This window comes from Pan troglodytes, chromosome 2 (genome assembly GCF_028858775.2).
Source record: "Pan troglodytes isolate AG18354 chromosome 2, NHGRI_mPanTro3-v2.0_pri, whole genome shotgun sequence".
Lineage (NCBI taxonomy): Eukaryota > Metazoa > Chordata > Mammalia > Primates > Hominidae > Pan > Pan troglodytes.
This window is the reverse complement of record NC_086015.1, coordinates 61097969-61116800: the sequence shown is the minus strand read 5'-3', so window position 1 is coordinate 61116800 and position 18832 is coordinate 61097969. Positions and strand designations below refer to the sequence as shown.

Genomic DNA, 18832 nt, shown 5'->3' with positions numbered 1-18832 from the left:
CCGGCCTAAACCCTTGAATTTTAAGAAAGATCTCTTCCTTCCTCAACTAAGGGAACTAGAACCTGTTAGGAGGATGAGAGTGCCCCATCTTGAGTTGGTTGGGATTCTTGCCTCGTTTATACAGAGCCCATAGTCCAAACCCAGATCCAGTCACATTCTGCCATGAGCACCTGCCCAGCCCAGTGAAATGCAATGACAGTGTGACTCTGTACTTTCTTCTCTCCTTAGGTGAGGAGGAACCTCCTGCCCTTCCTTCCAAGCTCCTCTCTTCTGGGTCATGCAAAGCAGATCTTGGTTGCCGCAGCTACACTGATGAACTCCACGCGGTCGCCCCTTTGTAACAAAACGAAAGAGTCTAAGCATTGCCACTTTAGCTGCTGCCTCCCTCTGATTCCCCAGCTCATCTCCCTGGTTGCATGGCCCACTTGGAGCTGAGGTCTCATACAAGGATATTTGGAGTGAAATGCTGGCCAGTACTTGTTCTCCCTTGCCCCAACCCTTTACCGGATATCTTGACAAATTCTCCAATTTTCTAAAATGATATGGAGCTCTGAAAGGCATGTCCATAAGGTCTGACAACAGCTTGCCAAATTTGGTTAGTCCTTGGATCAGAGCCTGTTGTGGGAGGTAGGGAGGAAATATGTAAGAAAAACAGGAAGATACCTGCACTAATCATTCAGACTTCATTGAGCTCTGCAAACTTTGCCTGTTTGCTATTGGCTACCTTGATTTGAAATGCTTTGTGAAAAAAGGCACTTTTAACATCATAGCCACAGAAATCAAGTGCCAGTCTATCTGGAATCCATGTTGTATTGCAGATAATGTTCTCATTTATTTTTGATGTAGAATTTACATTGCCATGGGTGTTAAATAAGCTTTGAGTCAAAAGTCAAGAAAGTGACTGAATATACAGTCACCTTTTATGAAATGAGTCTCTGTGTTACTGGGTAGCATGACTGATTGAGGTGAAGCTCACGGGGCCAGGCTGACCATCTTGACCGTTCCACTTGAGATAGGTTGGTCATCGTGCAGAAGGCCCCAGGACCTCAGCACACACAGCCTCCTCTTGGTCTGAGTAGGCATCATGTGGGGGCCAGATCTGCCTGCTGTTTCCATGGGTTACATTTACTGTGCTGTATCTAGATGTTGGTGTCTGGAAGTTTATTCTTAAGAGACTGCTACCCAGCTGGTCTGTATTATTGGAAGTTGCAGTTCGTGCTTTGGTTGGCCTTCTGGTCTAAAGCTGTGTCCTGAATATTAGGGATCAGAATTCACTGAAATACAGCAGTGTGTGGAGGTGATGGCCAGTTAATCTGCTGAACTGGTTTTGACTAATGACAAACCTCTTTTTAAGATGGTAGAATGGAGGTGATAGTCACAAAAGTAAATGTTCCATTTTTATGAATGACTTTCTACAGAGTTTCTATTTCTAAAGAAAAAACAATTGTTCACATCCCATCTGATGATTAGCATGTGTGTAATGAATGCTGTCTTGGTCTCCCCTGTGGAAACCCTTCTCCCTGTGCCTTAGAGCAGGTGTGTACATCTCTCACTACCTTTCTCATGGGTGCTGTTAGATTTTGGCACCCGTTTTCTCAGCATTCAGCCCAGGGAATGTGGTTTTCACTCCTTCGTCAGATAAGACCAACATGAAGGGGTATGTTGAGAAACATCCTGAGGCAAGGTGGGAGGTGGGATGGGGCAGGACTTTCCCTTCCAAGCACATGCATGGCAGGTGGGGAAAGGGGGGCTTGCACTCCTGCTGGAAAGAAAAGCTTTGTGTATATTTCTGATGCAAATGTCATACTCACTGCTCTGTAAAGGCAGCTGGCAGCTTTTTGGGAAAAGAACGTGCTCGTCTGTTCTCTGGCATCAAGTTTCTTGCAGCTGCTCTGAGGGAGAGACAGTGAGCTGCAAGACTGCCTCCCCATAAAAACAGGCAACTCAGAGAAGAGTCATTTCATGTTGTTCCTATGGAATCCGGAATGAGTGCAGAGCTCCTACCCACACATGACTGCCCCGCCATTTCATCCTAGGCATTCTGTGAAGGAGATTGGTTAGTCCAAACTTGCTAACATACGAAAATTCACTTGGAACATGATGAGAGATTTCTTATTGAGGCCAAGAGATGTTTCCTGTCCCAGAGGAACCATTAGGAGTCGCTTTTAGGGTATTCAGCTTTGTTCATGAAATAAGGCATCTCTGAGAAAGTGGCCCCAGGGAGAGAATGGAGGACTGGGAGGAGAAGCATTAACTGAGCTCCAAGGGTATGTGGGCAGAGAGCTTGCTATGTGAACTCACTCCTTAAGAAAATGGAAGAGAAAAAGAGAGTGCTAGTTAAAAAATCGGGATGTTTTAGTTTGGATTTAGGGTTTTGATACTTATGTTGAAATACTAATGTTTCTGATCAACAAAATCAAACTCTTAATATACCGAGTAATGAAACCATAGTGTGATTGCCTCAGAATAAATTGAGAAGTCCAACTTCCTAGTTTTGTTTAATTAGTTTCACTTTTTCTACTCTCCCCAGTATGCTAGAAATGGGAATCGTTGCCCTGCAGATTACGGCAAAACATCTGTTTTAAGCAAAGCTGCATTTTTTGACTCAGAAATTGTCCCAGACGGTGGATATAAGATGAAATTCAGAAAAACGTTCTGCCAAGTCACAGGCTTTTAGATATTGTGGAAACAAGAAATGGAAAACAGGATGATCTCCATGAGAGGCCTTGATCCTGAGAGTAAAAGGCTTGTGTAGATAGGTTAGACAGTGTCCTCTAGAAAAGAGACCAGGGATAAGTCCAGGTTTCCAGGAAAACCAAGAAGCCTGCGGGTAGCTGAAGGTAGAGTGCTAGTTGTTCATCTTAACTTACCAATGAGCTACAGAAAGGACTTAGCATCTGATGTCATCAGCTTTGCCAGGAGAGTGATCAAGGAGGTTAAAGCTCAGGTAAAGGTGTGCCTTCTCAGAGATTGGCTACAAGCAACAGAGACCACCTCAACAGAGACCACCTCAACAGACTCAGCCCAGCCATACAAGGTGCCAAAGCTCCTCCAGAGGGCTGTCTTGGGCCTTTGAGGCAATTGATCTCCAGAAAGAATCAGAAGTCATTCCAGTCCAGGCCCAGGTATTCAGATGGTGACCCAGCCAGATAATAGTATCTTGAGCAAATAATAGTATCTTGAGTGCAAATAAGCAGGAAGACTGTCCTTCAAAAAATATGGGGTTACATGATTTTCAGAGCCTTTTTTTCAGAGTTGAGCATCTTTTCTTTTAAAAGAAATAAGGGGCAAGAGGACCAATTTTATTCCTTGAGGAAAAATGACACACCCTTCTCCCAAAAGAAAGAAAACTCTCTGGCCCCCCAACTTCAACACTAATTTGGCTCCCTGAAGAAGAGAGAAAATATTATTTCTGTCTTTATTGAAGAGAAATGGGCAATGCCAATGTGAAGGTTACTAGTCTTTTTTATTTTCTATTGGTGAAGGCTACTACTGCTCTTATTTAGCAGATCTTATACCTTCAGTGGTCACCAGTATAGCAGGTGAGGTATAAGGAAAACAGCGGTGTGATGATAAATGGTAATTAATATACTTTGTCTGTGTCAGCAATAGGGAATGGTGGGGACTGTGGCAAACTGAAGCGCCCCTGTTCCACCCACAGTGGGTAATTTTCCAGTCGACTGTGGCCATGAAGTATTTCCTGATCTTCCCATTTTTCAAGAAAAGCTGACAATCTGGATTTTTATATGAAAAATTCTGATTTTAAAAAATATTGGCAACTATGTTAAAATTCAAGTGAATTTAGACCCAGCAGAAGACATGAATGGACCTGATTTGGTCCACTGACTACCAGTTTGTTAACCTCTGCTTTATAAAATTTGAAGGAAAGGCATTCATGGTAATTACAGATGGTGCCACCAGAAAATGCTCTTGCTAAATGCAGCCAGTAGTTAGATTGCTTCTTTCTCCAGTCTCCCCCGCAAAGAAATTTGACGTGATTCTGAATGCATTGGACATGTCTTGATTGCGTCTTTACATTTCATAGTGTCTTAAAAGAAAGGCAAGCCAGTTGTTAATTTCAGAATCAGATTTATGCTCTCTCAATTTAAAAAATGCTGGGAACAATTTCATTTTTTTTTTTTGAGATGGAGTCTTGCTCTGTCACCCAGGCTGGAGTGCAGTGGTGTGATCTCGGCTCACTGCAAGCTCCACCTCCCGGGTTCACGCCATTCTCCTGCCTCAGCCTCCTGAGTAGCTGGGACTACAGGCGCCCACCACCACGCCTGGCTAATTTTTTTGTATTTTTAGTAGAGACGGGGTTTCACTGTGTTAGCCAGGATGATCTCGATCTCCTGACCTCGTGATCCGCTTGCCTCGGCCTCCCAAAGTGCTGGGATTACAGGCGTGAGCCACTGCGCCCGGCCTAACAATTTCATTTAAACTCCACAACCTAAAGGGCTTTGTTTATAGTTTTAGCTCTTGGCATAATAATTTTTTTCAGATGGTGTGCAATTCTGAGCATAGGCCAAGACATGATTAGGAAAGCAGGCATTTGTAGAGAGTAAGGCAAGGAACCTCCTAGCGTTCATTAGAGCCAGGTATTTGCATTATCTTCCGTTTTAAGTGGTCTGTGAATTGACTGTGTTTTGGAGGTGTGAAACAGTATACAGAGAAAAGCTTTTCCTGATACTGAGATATCAGGAGTCCAAATGGGGTGTTGGGTCATCTTTGCCATATCACCTCCTTTCCAGGCTCAGAGTGAAAATAGACAAAAGGAAATCTGACTGCAAGCCAGTGGCTTTGATTCCAGTTTCAGAGTTTAGGGACTAGGAGAGAGTTTAGATTATCTAGCATATTCTCCCCCTGGTGTCAGACAGGGCTGTGCCTGAATTATTCCAGACATATGGCTGTAGATGGTATTCTTTATTTTACAAGAAGGAGATTCTGTAACCTACCCTGCTGATCAGATAGTTCTTTGTATGTCTTAGAGAAATTCAAGCCGGCTTCCTTTTGTTCGGCTTGTAGTGGAGAAAGAACAGCTGGTCACCTTCCATGTATTCGAAAACCACAGTGAAGTCATCCCCCTGGTGTTCTTATTTCAGCGATAAATAATTCCACCCACTTAAACCATTCTTCATGGCTCTTGTTTTCCAGGGGCCTAATAATTTTCACTGCTGTAATGTTTCTCAGCTTCACACTTAGTTTAGTTGCCCAAACAATGTTGGTGCCTTACTCACATTGGTGCCTTGTGAAGACCAGGCTCAGGATGGGGATTATGGGGAAATTCTTGCACACCCAGCTCCTCTTACCACTTAAAAATATAATGGCACTTTTACAAAATGATATGTCACCTATATTCATTGAGAATTATTTGACTACCACATTTTTCCCCTGATGATAGTCATCTATCATAACTTGTGTTTGTTTTCCTCCTGAGATCAAACACTTGGTGCTTATTCCTGATGTATACTCTGAGACCAGCTCTTACCTTCTGAGTGGCAGCTACCCCTCCCTCCCAATTTTAGATCCTATTTTTACACATCTCTATAGATATCACCTTTATTTCATGACTCACAATATTAAATGGTACAGACTTCGGTTTAACCACTGGTGTGGTAACAGCAGTAGTTGCTAAGTACCACCTTCCCATTGCTGTTTGAGGGCTAATTTGCAAAGACATTTGAATCTCCCAGTGAAGATGTCTGGGGAATTTTGGCCAGTTGTCTTCCCTCTTGCCCTTTTGTTCTTTAAAATTCAGCTTGGACCACAGACACCTCCAGGATCTTGTTTATGTTCTGCTCTCAATTGACCAAGCACTGCGTTTTGCACAATCAGAAGTCTCACAAAAGCAAACAGTTATGACTGCATATCTGATGTTTATATCCTATAAAATTTCAGGAAGATTCAGAGGCAATCTTCTATTTGTACATGATGTAGACAAAATTAGCTGCTCCAATTGTTAGACAAAAAATTGCCATTGGATTACACTAATGTGCTCATCTGTTGTTTTAAAAGTTTGGTATCAGGCGGGGCACGGTGGCTCACGCCTGTAATCCCAGCATTTTGGGAGGCCAAGGTGGGCGGATCACCTGAGGTCCAGAGTTCAAGACCAGCCTGACCAACATGGTGAAACCCTCTCTCTACTAAAAATACAAAATTAATCAGGTGTGGTTGTGTGTGCCTGTAATCCCAGCTACTCGAGAGGCTGAGGCAGGAGAATCGCTTGAATCCGGGAGGCAGAGGTTGCAGTGAGCTGAGATCACGCCATTGCACTCTAGCCTGGGCAACAAGAGCGAAACTCCGTCTCAACAACAACAACAAAAAGTTTGGTATGTTTCTCTCAAGAAAAAAGCATGGTGAGTCCAGACAGCAGCAAAAGCTTTTGTGAAAACCAATTGTGTTCATCTAGATAGTAAGTAACTCGATTTTTACTGTTAATTTTTTAAAAGAGAATTTTTCCCTGTGGAAACTCCCTGTTAGTACGTCCTAGGGGAGAAAGCCTGTGGAATATGGTGGTTATTGATGGCGTTGCCTTTGTTTCATCTTTGAGTTTGCCTTTTGTGGGATCTAGTGGGATAATGAGCACTGACAGAACTCTTAACAGTGTGCTGTATTTTTGACATTGAAAATGTTAATGACTTGATTTGTACATAACTCTGTAAATAGGTGAAAGTAGATCACAGCTGACATTTACAGAATGTTTTTGTACCTTAGAATTTCTGCATTAAATAAAATGTTTTGTTTTAAGGTTGTAGTGGCTCATTTTTCAGCATATCTTTCTTGTTTCCTGACCAGCCCAGTTTCTGGGGTTCCCAGCCCAGTTTTCAGAGGGCTCTGCCTCAGGACGAGGAGGCCAGGGGTGGCCAGTCTTCCTTGCCCTTTAGAGAACAGGACCCTGCTGCCCTAGACCTTCAGCTCGGCTCCACAGGCAATCAGTCGCCCATTACCGGTGTGGCATCAGGAGGCTTCCCTGCTGCAACAGGGTTACTTATGTCAGAAAGAAATTTGACTTCTCAGAACAAATGGACTTTCTTTTTAGAAATTTGAAAAAAGCCACTGAGATTTGGGGGCTGCACACAAATTTTTTTTGTCACTCAGAAAAAGAGATGCCTGCTCAGTCTTCCATGGACATTCTCCCCTCCTGTGACCCCCATGCTCTGTGAGTTAACTTCTTGGTGTCCATCACCTTCAGGGTCAGGTCCCAGCTCTGCTGAAATTTTTTTTTTTTTTTAAAGAGGTAGGCTCTCCCTAATTTGCCCAGGCTGCTCTTCAGCTCCAGAGCTCAGGCGATCCTCCCGTCTCAGTCTCCCAAAGTGCTGGGATTACAGGTGTGAGCCACTACGCCTGGCCTCTGCTACTGTTGCTGTGCCCTAGTGACTGTCAGACTCTGCCCCTCAGCCTCTCACCCGTAAAGAGGTCCTACTTTAGAGGGCAGTGAATTAAACTGCATGGTGAATGTAAAGTGCCATCTGTGCATTCCTGGCTCATAGTCCATGCTCAGTAAATGACAGTGTCCACAGGAGAACAGTGAGGGTTAACAAATAGCAAGGACATAGAATACAAGCTTTTGACCATTGCTCGAGCAGGATATAGTCTAAGTTTGGGGTCTTGGGACCATAATAGATTTTAAAAATTGGATCTTCCTTATTTACTTGTTCCTTCTCATACTTCACCGGGATGTTAATGTGCTCAGGCCTACAACCTACTCTGTTTGGGGAACCCAAGGAAAACAGAAGGAGTGGTAAAAAATAAAACCCCCTCAAAGAAAACAGCTCTGAGGGAAGCATTGTTGTTTCTGAGAGGAGGAAATTCTCACACATTCTTGCCTCCTGACCTTCGCATATCCTTCATTTCTCCTGGGTAGAGTCACCCAGGAGGCTCCTTGTCATTTCTCCCATTGATTTCCTTTTCCCCCACACTCTGTCAATTCTTCTTAGCTCCAGGAGTGCTAAGTGCTTTACACGCATCATCTCATTCATCTTCACGGCTGCTCTGTGAGGTGGCCAATCGTACTGTTCCCATTATACAGATGAGGAAACTGAGGCTCAGAGAGGCTATAACTGACTTGTGATCCCATAGCTGGCTGGTGGCAGAGCCAGGATAGGAGCTGAGGCAAACCCTACCTAGACTGCTCAGGTATCCCCTTGGTAAAGGTCAAGCCAGCCAGGTAGGGATGGACTCAAAAATGTGTGGTCAAAGGCAATAGAGAGCTTTCCCATAAAATGAGTGGCAGAGAGGAAGTGATGATTGCCAACCTCTGAATGTCAGTAGGGCTGGTTCCTGCTCTTAGTGCTCTTCATGTTTTTTCTCACCATGACCCCCTATGGAGGGTACTATCAGCAGCCTCAATTTTGAGATTCTGATGTCTAGAAATTCTATAGCTTTGCCAAGGGCACAAACAAGGAATTGGCAGCACTGAAGTTGAAGTCTCTGATTGAGGCATCACCACTCCTGATCAATAGGCTGCTCTGTCCCTCAGTAACAATTTAAGCGGAAGGAAGAATCTTGAGTGACTTGGTTCCTTTCTCTTGCAAATTCTGAGTGTAAATCTGGTTCAGAGTTGAAGCAAATGGATCTCGTTAGGCAGATACTGCAATACATGAATTTCTCTTTCCTTTTCTTTCATTGAAATAAAAGTTACAGCTGGGCTTGGCGGTGCGCACCTATAGACTCACCTACTTAGCAGGCTGAGGCCTCAAAAAATACAAATAGTTCAGGCATGGTGACTTAAACCTGTAATCTCAGCACTTTGGGAGGCCAAGACAGGAGAATCACTTCAGACCAGAAGTCTAAGACCAGCCTGGGCAACATAGCAAGACCCCATCTTTACAAAAAAATTTAAAGATTAGCTGGGCATGGTGGTGTGTGCTAGTAGTCCTAGGTATTCAGGAGGCTGAGGTGAAAGGATCACTTGAGCCCAGGAGTTTGAGGCTGCAGTGAACTATATGATCACACCACTTCACTGCAGCCTGGGCAACAGAGCAAGATCCTGTCTCAAAAATTTTTAAGTTAAAATTAAAAAGTTAAAAAAGAAAAAAAAAACATTGCAGCTAGTACTTTCTATTAATGTTCTCTTGGGACAGCATGAGAAGCCCTCATTTTTACCATGATATTAGAAAGCTGTCTGTTTTTACAGCTTCCTAGGGTTCTTGCAGTCCCCAACATCTGTGGGGCCCTGCCACTGGCTTTGCTTTGTTTTAGAAATACCAGCATTAGAGGAGCAAAGACCAGCTTCCTCTTACAGGCTCTAATTACAAAAAAAAAAAAAATTGTTGCTTTAGTTGAATAAGAACTACAGGTGATAAGCTAAGCAGGTGGAGGAGGGAGGAGACATAAAATCTATCTTCGCAGTCCTGGGCACAGTGGGTCCCCAATAAATGTGTTTCCCACTGCTCCCTCAGCATATTCTGTCCTCACTGTCCACAAGGAATGAAATCATAAGAGGCCCAAGAATAGGATAAGTTAGAGGATGCAATGAAGGGGAGAGATGGACACAAACACGGCATAAGAACTTTTGCAATGAGAAAATTCAAATGGGGCCCTTGGGATTAAAGAAAAGAAATGCAAGATCAGTGAGCTTGGCTCCCTGGCCTCTTTCTGGAAGGGACCTTGCACCATCTTTCACATTTATACATGCTACAACTGCCTTAACAGGGTTAATTCCAAAGTGTGTGCTGGGAAACAGACATAGTGATGGACATGGTACACAGTACTCCTGCCCTCCTGACTCCACCTCTTCCTATGTATAGAGTTGAGGGCAAGTCATCTAAATGTTCTGAAACTCAGTTTCTTCATCTGTAAGATGGGCCTAATACCCACCACAAAGGGTTATTGTGAGGATTAAATGAGATGGAGTATATAAAGTACCCAAGGCTGTGCTCAGCAAATGCCAGGTACTTGGTGAATAGTAGCTATTAATTATATAATGGAAGAGCAGGTCTTGGGCTTTTTGGGGGCCATATTGGGATGGGTGGGAGACCGTTCCATGCCCACAAGGAACTTTAGGCCAAGTGCTTTGTCAGGTGATAAGTTATATCATTTCTATCCCCTAAAAGAAAAGGGTGGGCCCATGCCTGGCTGTTGCAGAGGTGAGGGTTGAAGAGGAACTTAATTTGGCAAAATTAAGACATTAGCTCTGGGGTTCCCAATAGCTGACCACACATAGCCTGTAACAGTTGACTGTGCACCTTGAGATCTGCTGATGTTCCATTCCCCAGACTCCTTTTTTCCTGGTTGCCATTTAATCCTGATAGAGATACATTTTTCTGGACTTGCTGCTGTAAGGTCTCTGTGCCAGGCAGATGACCACTCTCCACTCTGAATGTGAACAAAGGCAGGGGTTGTTTCTCAAACCATCAGCACAAGGTCAGGGCAATTTCCCAAGTTTTAGAAATTAGTGGAGGGAGGTGGGAGGAGATCAAATAACAGTCTTCCAGAATGAGATGGCTCTGCCTTGTCTTTTTCACTCTTGCTGGTCAGAGACATTCTGGGGAGTGGGCAGACATCAGCCTCAAAACAAACCATAGACTTTTCCTAACAGGTTGGGCAAGGCCAGGCCAGAGGAAACTTGTAGAAAAGAAAGGCAGGAGCATGCCTGGCAGCTGAATGCAAATACAGTCAGGTCCTGCCTTTGGTTCTGTATCTCTGGAGGTAGATATGCTTCAGTATCTTGCACACCTGTGTATAATTGTGTGTTATTATTCATGAGATGAAAATTAGCATTGTGATTAAAGTTGAGGCAGGCTTTGGTCTGAGGCATCTTGAACTTAGATCTCAGTTTGCCATTTTCTGTGTTTCCCTAAGCAGGTGCCTTGCCCTGTTTAGGACTTATTTTCTCCATCTAGAAAACAGTTAATAATAGGGCCAGGCACGGTGGCTCATACCTGTAACCCCAGCACTTTGGGAGGCTGAGGTGGGCGGATCACCTGAGGTCAGGAGTTCAAGACCAGCCTGGCCAACATGTTGAAACCCCGTCTCTACTAAAAATACAAAAATCAGCTGGGCATGGTGGCATGTGCCTGTAGTCTCAGCGACTCAGGAGGCTGAGGTGGGAGGATCACTTGAGCCTGGGAAGTGGAGGTTGCAGTGAGCCAAGATCGCACCACTGCACTCCAGCCTGGGCGACAGAGCAAAACTCTGTCTCAAAACAACAAAACAAAACAAAAAAACAGTTAATAATTCAGTACCTAATGGGTCTATTTTGAGGCTGGGTGAAATTTTGGGCACAAAGGATGGCATGCGGAAAGCCCCTGTTCCTATAGGGATGAGTCATGGGGGCAGGTTAGGAGGTGTACAGTTATGAAATGGGATTTCTCCTGAATGTCTCCCTTGGCCCTGGCCTGGGTAGCTGATGGCGTAGCTAACTGAAATGGAATCCCTGCCTCCTGGAGGCCTCAGTTCCACAGGGCAGCTGGGAATGGTCTTCAAGGGAGATGGGTACTTGATCAGATGTCACTTTCTGCTGAAAACCACTAGTGGCCCTGGAAGTGAATACCGAATCTCTTGTGTGATGCCTTGCTGACTTCTCCTCTCTGTGTCCCTTCTTTCTCTGATCATACCAGACTGTTGAAATTCCTCACTCCTGTGTTCCTGCCCCGGGTTTTTGCATGTGCTGTTTCTTCTACCTGAATCACCCTTTCTCAGTCTCCATCCCTCCTTTGCAATGAGACCTTCCCTGTCTACTGTCCATCTCTAGTCTAGGTCCTGACATGTGTCTTCAGGAACCTCTTGCTCACTAGAATGCTGCTTCATGAGGGGAGGCCGTATCCCTTGCGGAGGCCTTCCAGCTGGACTGGACTCTTGTTTTACTGCTTTAACCAGCTTGCACCCCACCCTACCATTGAGCAGTCACTGGGGCAAGTCACCTCATCTCCCTGGTTCTCAGTTTCCTCATCAGTCAGATGGAGGTAAAAAAATGTACCTGCCTCATGGGGTTGTTGTGAGGATAAAGCAGGGGATGGGAGGGGATAGCCCGCTCAGTGCCTGGCACATGACAAGTGCTCAAAAACATTACTATCTGTTTTAGCTGTCATCAAAGATAGGGAATAATAGTGTTTTTTTCCTTTTCTTTCTTTCTTTATTATTTTTATTATTTATTTAACAGGGTCTCACTGTGTCACCCAAGCTGCAGATCCACTCACTACAGCCTCAACCTCCCAGGCTCAAGCGATCCTCCCACTTTAGCCTCCTGAGTAGCTAGGACTATAGGCCTGCGCCACCATGCCCCGCTGATTTTTGTATTTTTTGTAGAGATGGGGTTTCACCATGTTGCCCAGGCTGGTCTTGAACTCCTGGGCTCAAGCAATCTACCCGCTTTGGCCTCTCAAAGCGCTAGGATTACAGGCATGAGCCACTGTGCCCGGCTGAGAAATAACAGTTATTAGTAAATTTAAAAGGCTCCCTAGAAGAGAAAACTGCATCTGTGCCTCACTTTGCAAATTGGAACATGGCTCCCATCCATTTACCATGATCCCAGAGTGGAGAACGACTGGGCTGTTTTATGTATTTCCCCCACAAGGCTCTGTTATCTCAAGGTTTTACACCCTGTGGTTCCTGTCCTCAGGCTGGATAATAGCTTGCTATAGACACAGGTTTGGTTAGCGACACGAGCCGTATCAGAATTACCAATGTGTGTTGGATGCCTGCTACTATGCCATGCATTGCATAGTGCCTGAGCTCCCCTCAGCCTCCCAAAGGGACTTTGGAGCCCATGTCCCACCTCAGGACAGGGCTCAAGTTGTATTTGAACTCAGGTATTTCCCACTCCACAGCCTCTCTCTGTCTTTCCACTCCCCAGCTCGGCCTTGCTCCTCAGGTTTTCTAATCCAGATTATGAAAGCAGAAAGGACTTGCTTCCAAAGAAGCCTTTCAGTAGCACTTGAAGAGCATTGCTTAGGCCTGAACAATAAGACTGACGCCCAGGCCAGGCGCAGTGACTCACGCCTGTAATCCCAGCACTTTGGAAGGCCGAGGCGGGCGGATCACGAGGTCAGGAGTTTGAAACCAGCCTGACCAACATGGTGAAACCCCGTCTCTACTGAAAATACAAAAATTAGCTGGGTGTGGTGGCGTGGGCCTGTAATCCCAGCTACTCAGTAGGCTGAGGCATGAGAATCACTTGAGCCCCGGAGGCAGAGGTTGCAGTGAGCCGAGATCACGCCATTGCACTGCAGCCTGGGTGATACAGTGAGACTCTTGTCTCAAAAAAAAAAAAAAAAAGACCGATACCTAGACACATCACCATCCCCTGGGTGAAGACCGCAACTGAACACGGCACACCTTTCAAATGCCAAAAAGTGGGGGAGGGGGAGCATCTGTACAGTGCATTGCTACAGGCAGAGAGTTAAATGTCTCTTCCAGTAATTCCACTTCTGGGGTTTTATCTTTAGTAAGTAACTAAAAATGCGTGCTTACATTTGTTGTGCAAAGATTTTCGAGGCTGGATATGGTGGCTCATGCCTATAATCCCAGCACTTTGGGAGGCTGAGGCGGGTGAATTGCTTGAGTTTAGGAGTTGGTGACCAGCTTTGGCAACATAGTGAGAACCTGTCTCTACAAAAAAATACAAAAATTAGCTGGGTATGGTGGTGCACGCCTGTAGTCCCAGCTACTTGGGAGACTCAGGTGAGAGGATCACTTGAGCCTGGGAGGTCAAGGTTGTACTGAGCTGAGATTGTGCCACTGCACTCCAGCCTGGGCAAGAGACCGAGACCCTGCCTCAAAAAAAAAAAAAAAAAAAAAAAGATTTTCAGGCCAGAAGTGGTGGCTCACACCTGTAATCCCCGCTTTGGGAGGCCAAGGTGGGTGGATCACTTGAGGCCAGGAGTTTGAGACCAGCCTGGCCAACATGGCAAAACCCCATTTCTAATAAAAAAAAAAAAATTAGCTGGGCATGGTGGCGGGTGCCTGTGATTCCAGCTACTCGGGAAGCTGAGGCACGAGAATCACTTGAACCTGGGAGGTGAAGGTTGCAGTGAGATCCCATCACTGTATTCCAGCCTGCGCAACAGAGTGAGGTTCTGCCTCAAAAAACAAACAAACAAAAAATTCATTACTAAGCATTATCCTGATAACGAGAAATGAGGAACAAACCAAGTACCAGTCGGAATTGATTATAAGAGGGCACATGCATACAATGGACCAAATGGCCTTTAGCAATCATGTTGTGGGAGAATATTTCATGACAAAGGAAAGCATTCACAATATGTTAAATGAAAAATAAAGGACACAGATTAACAGTGGTTACTGCTGGATGGTGTGATTGTGGGTGGGTTTTCTTATTCTTTGTACCTCTGCTATTTTCTATATTGCTTTACAATCAGTAGTGTTACATAAGCAGAGGGTTTTAAATGTAAGGTTACACACAGCAGACACTCAGCAAGTGTTCAAGGTACCCAGTGGTTACTAGGTGGCTGGGGCCAGTCATCTCAGAGTCCCACCCTTGACCCTGGTTGTGCCTTCTCCTGCGGCTGCTTTCCCTGAAGGTGCTACCCAGCCCCTTGCCCTGGCCCCTCTCCATTGCTTTTCTGCCTGGTGTCAGTCATAGCTCATCCTTTGCCCATCCAGGTGGGGGTTTCTTGCAGAAACCCTGGCTTCCCCAATTGATGATTTTGTGAAGTAACTGCCCTGATCCCACTCTAGCCTGATTTTTTTTTTTTTTTTTTGAGATAAGGTTTCTCTCTTAGCCCGGGTTGGAGTACAGTGGTGTGATCATGGCTTACTGCAACCCCAAAATGGGTTCAAACAATCCTCCTGCCTCAGCCTCCTGAGTAGCTGGGACTACAGAAACACACCACCACGCCGAGCTAATTTTTAAATTTTTGGTAGAGACAGGGATCTCACTTTGTTGCCCAGGCTGGTTTTAAACTCCTGGCTTCAAGTGATCCTCCCACCTTGGCCTCCCAAAGTGCTGGGATTACAGGTGTGAGCCACCGCACGTGGCCTTCTCATCCTGTCTTGTAGTTTGGGGAGAGGGAATTGAACTTAAGAATGGGCCCTTATGAATAAACTGACTATTTCAAGGAGAAGAGATGACTGACCATCAGAGGCTTCTGGAGTCTTCACCAGTTTCCAAACTGTGGATAGACATCCACATTTCCTGCCTATCTTCTCTCTCACCCCATAAAGGACTGTCTTTGGGTGTATCACCTCTCCCCCAACAGACTCTCAGTCTGAGTCTAGGAACGAAGTCCTCCCCAACCCTAAGCCCACCTCAGGGCCAAGCACAGCATGGATAGGAGAGGGTGGGAGAGCTGCACATAGAAACCTTGTGGGTTAAATTGCTGTGTTGCTAATCTAAATATCCTACTTGCAGATGTGTCCTGCTTTCCGGAAACCCTGAATTATAAAACGGAGGAAGTCAAGGCATTTGCCTTTAGTAATAATAAAAAGGCACATTGCCTTTGGCTGTGTACAGGAGACTCACTTGCCGCATCATCTTTCACTCAGCAGCCAGTGTGATGTCTTCAAACTGTAGCTCACATCCCATCATGTCTCTGTCTGAACCTTTCGGTGGACAAGGTCTAATGTCTCACTTTGGCCATCAAGGCCCCTCCAGCCTCTCTCCCCTTACCTCCCCCGTCCATGGACTTCCAGCAGTGTGACCTGTGCTCTGCCTGGGCCAGTACTTCTTCCAGGTGTCTGTCACCACATCCTGATCCCTTGCTGCCTGGTGAGGGGTCAGTCGACTATCTCCCTCATCAGCTCATAAGCTCCGTAAGGTCAGGGATAGTGTCTATCTTGGTATTCAGTCACTACTGTCCCCAGAGCCTAGCAGTGTGTGGCATGTAGTAGATGCTCAAATAATTGTTAAATTGAATCTCATGCAAAGAGAACTTTTCTCTTTAACAAGCTTGCCTGGGTAGAACACCAGGTGTTGGCTGGCGGATCTGAAGGGACTGCTGGGCTCAGATGAGGGAGCAGGCTCTTCAGAGAGAGGAGAAGCCCTTTGCTTAGCAAATGTAATTACTTGATAAACACGGCTGGTTGTCGTAGGGATCTTCTGCTTTAGGGAGGAAGGAGAATGACAAAAGGGTTCTTGGGGAAAAGGTTGAGGACTAGGGGTCTGGACCTAGGGGTCTGGACACAGGAATTGTCCTTGGAAACGGAGTACTGGAGAGAGTGTGTTCCCTGAACAGGAAACTGGTGGGTCATAACGCATTGAGTCTGGGGTCAAGGAACCCCCAGAAGCTGTAGTGGGATGAAGTTGCAGCTGTTGGAACAGAAGTTGGTTTGCTCAAGATGCCCAGTTTCTGGTCCAAAAGGTGGGCTGCAGGCCAGGAAGAGGCCACCCAGCACTGCGAGGCTGAGCACTTGCAACAGAAGGCAGAGGTTGCTGTGAAGTAAGTCTGGAAGATCTGCATCCAAGCTGCTGCTGTCACTACAGGTGGCCTCCCCGGGAGCTCTCAACCCTCACACCGTTCCTGCACCTGGGCAAGAGTCTTAGTACTTTGGGCTGATGCTCTTTCCTCTGTAAACAGGGGCCAGACTGTGATCCTCTGGCTCTGGGGGCTGGCTTCACCTTGCTAAGCTTCGATTTCTTCATTTGAGAAGCGGGCCCGCACAGGCCCTCCACCTTAAAGGCTGTCGTTAATGTTAACTTCGATCAAGCACCTAAAATGCACCGCTGGCACATGGGGGGAACTGATGAATTTTTGATTTTTAGCATCAGGGTTTACACTTTCTTGAGCCCAGCCAGTAACTACAGTCTGGGGCATTCTTTATTTCTGATTTTAAGAGGTGGTGAGGACCGTAGGCGTTCATCTGTTGAATGAATGAATGCCTGCAGAAACTCGTTTTATTTAGAGTCCCATATTTATTTCCGCATGCACGACCCAGGCCCCTCACTTTCAGGCTCTGCGTCCACCTACAAGCCGGCGATTCCTGAGAGCTTGCTGGGCGCCGGGGTTCACGCAGCTCCAGGCTCGTCCTCATTCTCACCTCCACCGTGGAGGAAAGTGAGGCTTGGGCAAGATCTGACACACCCAAGATCAGCCCAGCGGTGGGGGTGGGGGCTCCGCGTGCAGGCTCTGGCCCTGGACCGCTAGGGTAGCCCCTACCACCCCGGCACGAGAGTCCACTCCCACTCGGGTACCTGGCCCTCGACCCGCCCTCGGGATTTCCGCGGCGCGTTCTCTGGCGGGACAGTGGGAGCGAGGGGCAGGGCTGTTTACCCCTCCTCCGACTCGGTCAATTCTCTCCGCCTGAGTCTGATTTAGGTGGCGGCGGGGGAGGGATGTCCTGGGGTCTCCGCTCTCCTCTTTCTAGCCTCCCTGTAGACCTAGGCCGTGCATGGGGAGCTGGGGTGTCGAGCGGTGGCCGGGCGTGGCCACGTCCAAGTCCTGCGTCGCCCGGCTCCGGCGCCCGCGGGGGTCCCCGGCCCGCCTCCCGCCCACGTGGCCGGCCCGGCCTCCCCGCCCCCGGCCCCGCCCAGCCCAGGGGAGCCGCCGCCGCAGCCGCCGCAGCCGCGGTGAGTTTTCCAGCCTGGAGAGGCCGAACCAGCGCGGGGGTCGAGGTGAGTGCGGGAAGCAGTCGGGAAACCCGCTCCCCCGCTAGACCCTCCCCGGCTAGACACCCCCTTGGCGGGACACCCCCGCTAGGTGTCCCGGAGTGAGACCCTCTTCCGGTCTAGTCCCTCCTTTGCCCTGGTGCCCGAGCTGGACCCCCACTCCCACCTCCGAGTTACCCCGCCAGGTCTCGGCGTCCCCGGCGGGCCCTGAGCGCTCCCTGGTCTGGGGTACGCCCAGCGCACGGGGGCGCACTGGGCGCAGCGCAGGTGGGCAGTGCCACCGCCAGCCTCGACTAGCCGTCGCTCCTGCTGGGGACCCTGACTCTGTTCCCCGGGTAGCCCCTTGAGCGAAAATTCCCGGAGCCACTTCCGGGGAGGGAGGCGCCACCTGTCCTGGGACGCGCCCCTTTCGCTCAACTTTCTTCTCCAGCCCCGCGGGGCACCCGCAGGTCAGCGTCGCGTTGGGCGCTGCTGGTGGCGGCTCACAGGGCCGCGGGTCACTTCGCGGCGGGGGAGCCCGGCTCAGGGCGCTCCGGGCGGCGGGCGCCGTCCCAGCCTGCCTGAGGCCCTTGTCCCGGCGTCTGCATCTTGTAAACCGAGCAGCCAGAAAATCCCGAGATAGGACACCAGGGTGAAGGACGCCAAGGGGTTAAGGTCAGCGTGGGTGCCTCGCAGCCATAGACGGGTGAGCGTTTTCTGAGGCTGGAAGCTGATTGAGCCGAGTGGAAACGGGTTCCCTTGGGCTTTGCGGTGGTGGAGAGCTGCTCTTGCACTATCAGCGGCCCCATCACGGGCTTGAATGTTGCGGAAACAGAGCGCCTTGTTCTTAGAGGACTCGGCTTGCTGGATTTATTGCCTGGCCCAGGCTTGCTTCCCGCACTGGGCGAGGACGCGAGAACTGCCAGACAGTAGTTGCCCTGAATGTACCGGTAGAAACTTATTTTTAAGCGTTCCATGCACTACCCAGGTATAACCACTTTCTTCCCTGGGGTGTGGAGAAGGGGAGCTTTGCTAGGTCTTTGTCTTAGCTGTGTAGTCCTGGGCAAGTTACTTCACTTACCTATGCCTCAGTTTTCTCATCTGTAAAGTGGGGATGATAATAGTACAAACCTTAAAGAGTTGTATAGGGATAAAGTGCTTAAAATACTGACTGGGGCAGGGTAAATCCTCTGTGTTAGCTGCTCTTGTGATTATTATCACTGACATCTAACAGCGCGTGCACAGCCCTAGCTTCTCAATGAGGTGGGTGTGCAGGCTGTTGCTCCTTCCCCTTCTTCTGGTAAGGAGCTGGTGGTGTTTACACAGTAGCCATGGTGTTCCCTTCCG

At 47.5% G+C, this 18832-nt stretch overlaps 2 protein-coding genes across 7 annotated transcripts in view; both read left to right on the top strand.

Moving 5' to 3' along the window:
* The window catches only part of IL17RD (interleukin 17 receptor D), a 75652-nt gene extending 68905 nt beyond the window's left edge, over positions 1–6747 (top strand). Inside the window, exon 13 of one of the 2 annotated variants that reach the window (XM_016941355.4) lies at positions 229–6747. In XM_016941355.4, the coding sequence (XP_016796844.2) occupies positions 229–341 (113 nt within the window). In that variant the 3' untranslated portion in view covers positions 342–6747. The remainder of the gene's footprint in view (positions 1–228) is intronic. The other variant, XM_024355518.3, reaches the window with a different exon arrangement.
* A 10657-nt stretch (positions 6748–17404) lies between these two features.
* ARHGEF3 (Rho guanine nucleotide exchange factor 3) overlaps positions 17405–18832 on the top strand; it is a 353349-nt gene continuing 351921 nt past the window's right edge. For 2 of the 5 annotated variants that reach the window (XM_009445683.5, XM_001173627.8), the window contains exon 1: positions 17430–17512. The gene's annotated coding sequence lies outside the window, so the exon portion shown is untranslated. Of the gene's footprint in view, positions 17513–17953; positions 18192–18832 lie in introns of those variants that run through there. The other 3 variants (XM_063805891.1, XM_009445681.5, XM_063805892.1) reach the window with 3 other exon arrangements.